This window comes from Meleagris gallopavo, chromosome 12 (genome assembly GCF_000146605.3).
Source record: "Meleagris gallopavo isolate NT-WF06-2002-E0010 breed Aviagen turkey brand Nicholas breeding stock chromosome 12, Turkey_5.1, whole genome shotgun sequence".
Classification (NCBI taxonomy): domain Eukaryota; kingdom Metazoa; phylum Chordata; class Aves; order Galliformes; family Phasianidae; genus Meleagris; species Meleagris gallopavo.
Window position 1 is genome coordinate 818,690 of NC_015022.2, and position 5,522 is coordinate 824,211.

A 5,522-nucleotide genomic window follows, 5' to 3' on the forward strand; every position below is an offset into this window, starting at 1 on the left:
TATATATATATACTTATTTATATATATCTTCTATAAGTCCAACATCCTTTTATCCTTTTTCTTCCCTCTTTTTCCCAGCCAGACGTGGAAAAAAAAAAAACAAGATTTCCCTTTCCAAACAAGCATCCTCCAGGTGAATCGCCCGAGGCCGGTCTCGTCCCGCTGGCTTTGGTTTATAATCCATCCGGAGCCTCTTTTCCTCATTCCTCTTGGGAAATTTGTAGCAGCAAATGAGTGCTTATAAAAGGTAGCTCACATCCCGGCTGCCCGGGCCTCAGTCCTCTCCCGGCAGCAAATCTCAGCCCCAACGCCGCGTTGCTCTCCTCCTTCCTGCCTTCCTCACTCTCTCGTTCCCGTTAAGAAACAAACAAGACCGGTTGGAAAAAAATAATCAAAAAAGAAATAGAAAAGCTACGACCAGAATGGCTCTCTTCTTCGCTTTTTTTTTTTTTTTTTTTCCTTCCATCAAGTCTTCCTCTTCTCCTTCCTCCTCCTCCGGGATATGTTGCAAAGAAAGAGAGTTACGGGTTTGGATACTGCACTTGGGGAAGGGGGAAGTCGGCAGACACCGCGGGACGCCCGACCTGCAAGACAGCAAACGTGCCGTGAGCGATCCAAGCAACAGCTGACCCACGAAATCCCACATCAGCGTGGTTTTAACCAAAATAACCACTCTTTATCCCAAGATAAACAGGCCTGTGATGCCACCAGGTGCCTTCGTACCTCTCTGCAGGGCCAGGGTGTCAGGGGTCAGTAGGGTCTGTTGGCATCTTTCGGCCGCTTTAGCTGGACTTTTAGCCTTTTCATGCCGATCTGGAAGCCGTTCATGGCCTGAATGGCTGCCTGAGCGCTGGTCGGATTGTCAAAACTGACGAAACCTGGGGGTGAGGGACAGGGCAACACAGGGTTTGTCACTGTCAATGCCACACCAAGCTGCTTGACTTCAACAGAGTCATGGCATAACTTCACCATGGGCCCCACGTTCCCCACGGGTGTTCACTCAGCCCAGGAATGGCCTCGGGAACGTGGGGTTGTGGGGCACTGCCCTACATTGCATGGCACTGTGTGATGGCACTTTCAGGAACACGAGGTTTGTGGGGACACTGAGGTGATGGGGTCTGTGGGGACTCTGGGATGAGAGGATCTAGAGGGACACTGGGGTGATGGGATTGGTGGAGACACTGCAGTGACAAGGCCTACATGGGGTCTGCAGGGAAACTGAGGTGACCGGACTCCCAGAGACAACAAGGTCCGTAGGGATGTCAATGTGAGGTCTGTGGGAACAATGATGTGACAGTGGGGACACCAAAGGACATGGGTTTGCAGGGACACTGGAGTGATGAGACCTGTGGCCACCGAGGTGATGTGTCAACAGCATGAGGAGTGTGGCAGCAGGAGGGTACATCCTTCTGTCCCCACACGGTGTGGTCCTTCAGCCCCACAGTGACAGCCACCACGCTGCTCTGGGCATCGCTCACACGGTGACTTACCAAAGCACTTGCTCTGGTTGGTGGCACGATCCACAAAAACTTTGGCAGAGATGACATTGCCAAAAGGCAAGAACATCTGTGTGAGCTCCGCATCCCCGAACTCCTGGGGCAGGTGATAAATAAACAGGTTACAGCCCTCGGGACCTGGGTGACACACAAAGGACAGGGCCACACGTCAACTGCCAGGCGGGGGCCACCGGCAGCACGCGGAGCGCAGGGTGCCCCCCTTACCTTCTCGCTGCTGCTGCGGGATGATGGGCGCTTGCTGGGGGAAGGCTTGGCTGATGGGTGCGTAGGCAGTGGGATATGCTGCTGGAACAGAGAATGCGGCACTGAAACCCTGACACAGGATGGGGGCTGGCCCCCACAGGGGTGTCTCCTGCTGCTACGCATCCCCAGAATGCTAGGTTTGGTGGCACAGAGGTTCAAGCTCCCATGGGCAACGCTCTGGTGGCTGCTTCCCAAAGCCTCGTCTCTCCCAACCGCCTTCTATCAGGAAGCAGAGGGTTGGGTGTTGCACAGTGGGATGGTGCAATTGGGGTTCAAAACCCTTTTTAAGGTGTTTGCTCCCATGGTGATGGATATGGGAATGGCTCCCCCAGGGGGGGATGCTGGTGGCACCAGCAATGTGCCATTACTGAGGAGGAAAGCAGCACATTCAGTTGATTTTTATCAATGACCAGGGGTTAAGAACTTGGTTTTCTGGCGAAAATTTGGAAACAATCACCAGTGCTCCTAATTAACTTTCCTCCGGCCTGTCTCTAAAATCACCAGCGTGAAGGCAATGGGAACGCAGTGGATGGGATTAGGGGACTCTGCTCCGAATCTGAATCACCCCCATCACTGCCCCACAGCTCCCACACCTCACACTTGCTGCATCAAACACAGTAACGTGTGCCCAGTTCACTCCCAACCCGCAAAGAGCAGAGAGAGGAGAGCTGAAGAAGTGCAAAGCCAAGTGTGAGACCTGCATAGTGCTGCATGCCCGCGTAGGCTTGCTGGAGGGGATCTGCCACTGTGGGGCTTTGAGCTGGGAAGAGAAAAGGGAGAAGAAAGAGAGTAAGCAAAGGGAAAGCCAAGGGCAGCTCCCAGCACTTGCCGGGAACGTGCCTGAGCCTCGCGGGGCGGTACCTGGGTAGGGGTGGATGCCGTTGGTGTAGATGGTCTCGGAGGTGGGCTGCCCGTTAGTCTGCGGCGGCAGCGGGCTGAAGCCATTCACGCCAATAGGTGTGGCGATGCTGGGCACGGGCGCCGTGCTGATGCCAGGCGGGGTGCTGGTACCTGCGGGCCGAGGGAGGGGGGAGGGAGGCTCAGCGGCGCTGTGGCCCCGTGGCCACCGAGGGGCGGCTGGAGGGAGGGTGGTCGTACCTGAAGAGGGGGTGAGGGGAGCGGCCACCAGCCCGCTGACGTTGAAGGCGGCCATCTGCTGCATCTGGGCAGCAGCAATGGCGGCCATGGGGTTCAGGCAGGTCCCCTGCGCCGCTGCCATCAGGGCCGCCTGCTGCTGCATGATCTACCAGGGGACAGCCGAGGAGAGAGGGAAAAGCAAGTGAGGTGCAGAGGAAAAAAGGATTGAGGAGGATAGATCAGCATGTTCTGGATATTCCCCCCAAACATCAGGTTCTGTCCCACGCAGCCCCGTACCGCCTGTGTGTAGGCCCCGTAGGCGCCAAACTGGATGGTCATGGGGTTGAAAATGCCCAGCTGCCCCGCCATCTGGTGCATCCGCCGCAGGGTCCTCTCCTTGTCCGTGTCCGCAAACTTCACCACCAGGCTGGATGAGGCGCCCTGCAGCACAGCAAGGCAGGGCTGAGTGGGGCCAGGACCACATCCCCGCCACGTCACCCCACGGCAACCCCAGCACAGGGACACCCCGCAGCCGCAGCACCCTGGGGATGCCGCCTGGGCCGGCCACAGCATGCAGCAATCGATGCCGGGTTTAATTACAGCCCTTTTCCCTCCCAGCAGCTGCTCCCTGACCGCTGTTTCCTTTCCCCCTCATCTGCGGTGTTGACCTTCGTTGTTAATTAAACCACACCTTTCTCCCACAGCCCCGCATGCCCACCCCTGGCGTGAGGCAGGGATGAACCCTAGGCGATACGGGCAACACACTGGGATTGTGATCCAATTAGACTGATCAAATTAGCTGGTGATTGGATTAGGAGACAGCGCGGCCAGCGCTTACCGGCATGGTCTGGCTGCCGTGCAGGCTGCTGATGGCGGCTTGTGCCTCGGCATGGCTGCTGTACTTCACAAAGGCACAACCTGCAGGCAGAGGGACAGGGACAGGGACAGTGACAAGAGGTGTTCGGGCAACGCCTCGCTGCCAAGCCCCGCTCCGTGCTCCCACCTTTGCTCGCCCCATCGGGCCCACGCAGGATGGTGCATTCCTCGATCTGTCCGAAGGGTTCAAAGAGGCGCCGGACATCATCCTCGCTCTGCTGCTTCCCCAGCATGCCCACAAAGAGCTTCCTGTCTTCTGGAGGCAAAGCAGAGCTGTCGGCGGGGGGAGCTGTGCGCCGCCCATCCCCTCCCCGTCCCCAGTGTGCAGATGGCTCACAGAGGGAACAGCAGCAACGCAAAACCCAGTGGTGAGGATGCACAGCACTCTACAATGTGTGTGCGTGGGGAAACCTCTCCTGCTGGGGGTGAGGCAGAGCTGGGGCTGTTTCTGGAGACCACGATGCCGTCCTGTACCACAGGTATGTGGCCAGGAAACAAAAGGAGCCCCAAAACGCCAGCAGTGGTGTCTGTGTGACAGACCATCAGAACAGCCCACGGTCCATGGCCATGCCCGAGGGACATCGATAACCAGAAAACGAGGGAAGGGAGAGTAAATAATGAGGAGTTCGTGATTATTGCCAGCATCTGCCTCACACGGTCACGCGCTCCTACCATGCGCTAATGGCATTTGACAAAGAAAATAAGGTGCCCTGTCGGAGCGTTGCCGGGGAAATGCAGAAATAACGGTGGGAGGCAACAACAGTGTGGCTGTCAGCACAGAGGGAATCAGTGCTGGGATTGGGGCTACACACTGCCGGTTACACATCAGCCAGCATCTGCCGAGGGGCCCTGCAGCTCCTGGGCGAGGGGCCGCAGCACCTATCGACCTGCAACCCATCCCCAGCTAGGTACTGAGTGGGTACCTTTACGTGCAGGTCCTTCCAAGACTCACCCAGACCGTGCTCAGGACTAGGTGCTGAGTGCACGCACGGCCACACTGCACACAGGGATGGGCACAGCCAGCCATCAGCCAGTACTCATGGTCACAGTGCATTCGTGGCGCTGCTGCGGTCCCCCAGGGCCATTTCCAGCCTCCGGGTTTCATCGGTGTGATGAGAGGATGCTAGGTCTCAGCCCTCTCCCCAAGCTACAGGCTGTAGCTCAGCACACCCCTCAGTGCCACCATCCCATCACCCCAGGTGTCCCCTGCCCTGGGGTGGCTGTACCTACCTCCTCGTCCCTCGCTGTCCGCCGGCTTCACCTGTATGGGGCGGTTCATCTGCAACAGACAACCGGCAGCGGGCGGTCAGCACAGTGTCACATCCATGGACGCCGTACATGGGGCACGGTGGGCTCTGGGGATGGTTTGCCCCTGGCCCCGCAGGGCTGGGCACGCTTTGGGGTGGTCAGATGTCCAGAGCCACCCGACACAGACACGGGGTGGCTCCCAGGAGCCCGTCACCCTGCAGCGGGGCTGTACGGGTGTGGGTGTGACACGTGCCTGGCACGATGTTGTGCCCTATGGGTGTGACATGTATGCCCTGGGACATGGGGTCAGCATTTCCCCACAGCCGTGCCGCCCCATGCAGCACTGGGCCACTCTTCCCCACTTCTCCCCCTCCTTTTTCCCTTTTTCTTCTGAAAAAGTGCGACAATTACGGCCGTTTCCATGGCAACAAGCGTGCTTCCCCCGCGCTGATGTGCTTGATAGGGTCGTCACGGCAACGGCCGTCACGCGTGATGGGGCACACGCCTGCGGGGCTGGCACGCGTGCAAGGAGCGTGCAAGCAGTGTGCAGGCGCTGCACCC

General features: G+C 58.2%; 1 protein-coding gene across 7 annotated transcripts in view; it reads right to left on the reverse strand.

Moving 5' to 3' along the window:
* Positions 1–461: 461 nt before the first annotated feature.
* CELF6 (CUGBP Elav-like family member 6) overlaps positions 462–5,522 on the reverse strand; it is a 10,233-nt gene continuing 5,172 nt past the window's right edge. The window contains exons 1-12 of one of the 7 annotated variants that reach the window (XM_019619319.2): positions 5,373–5,502; positions 4,944–4,992; positions 3,841–3,966; positions 3,676–3,755; positions 3,135–3,278; positions 2,859–3,003; positions 2,622–2,771; positions 2,458–2,520; positions 1,722–1,802; positions 1,491–1,634; positions 724–878; positions 462–584 (exon numbers count right to left, since the gene is read on the reverse strand). In XM_019619319.2, coding sequence (XP_019474864.1) covers positions 751–878; positions 1,491–1,634; positions 1,722–1,802; positions 2,458–2,520; positions 2,622–2,771; positions 2,859–3,003; positions 3,135–3,278; positions 3,676–3,755; positions 3,841–3,966; positions 4,944–4,992; positions 5,373–5,384 — 1,122 coding nt within the window. In that variant the 5' untranslated portion in view covers positions 5,385–5,502 and the 3' untranslated portion in view covers positions 462–584; positions 724–750. Of the gene's footprint in view, positions 585–723; positions 879–1,490; positions 1,635–1,721; positions 1,803–2,457; positions 2,521–2,621; positions 2,772–2,858; positions 3,004–3,134; positions 3,279–3,675; positions 3,756–3,840; positions 3,970–4,943; positions 4,993–5,372; positions 5,503–5,522 lie in introns of those variants that run through there. The other 6 variants (XM_019619318.2, XM_019619317.2, XM_010717123.3 and 3 more) reach the window with 6 other exon arrangements.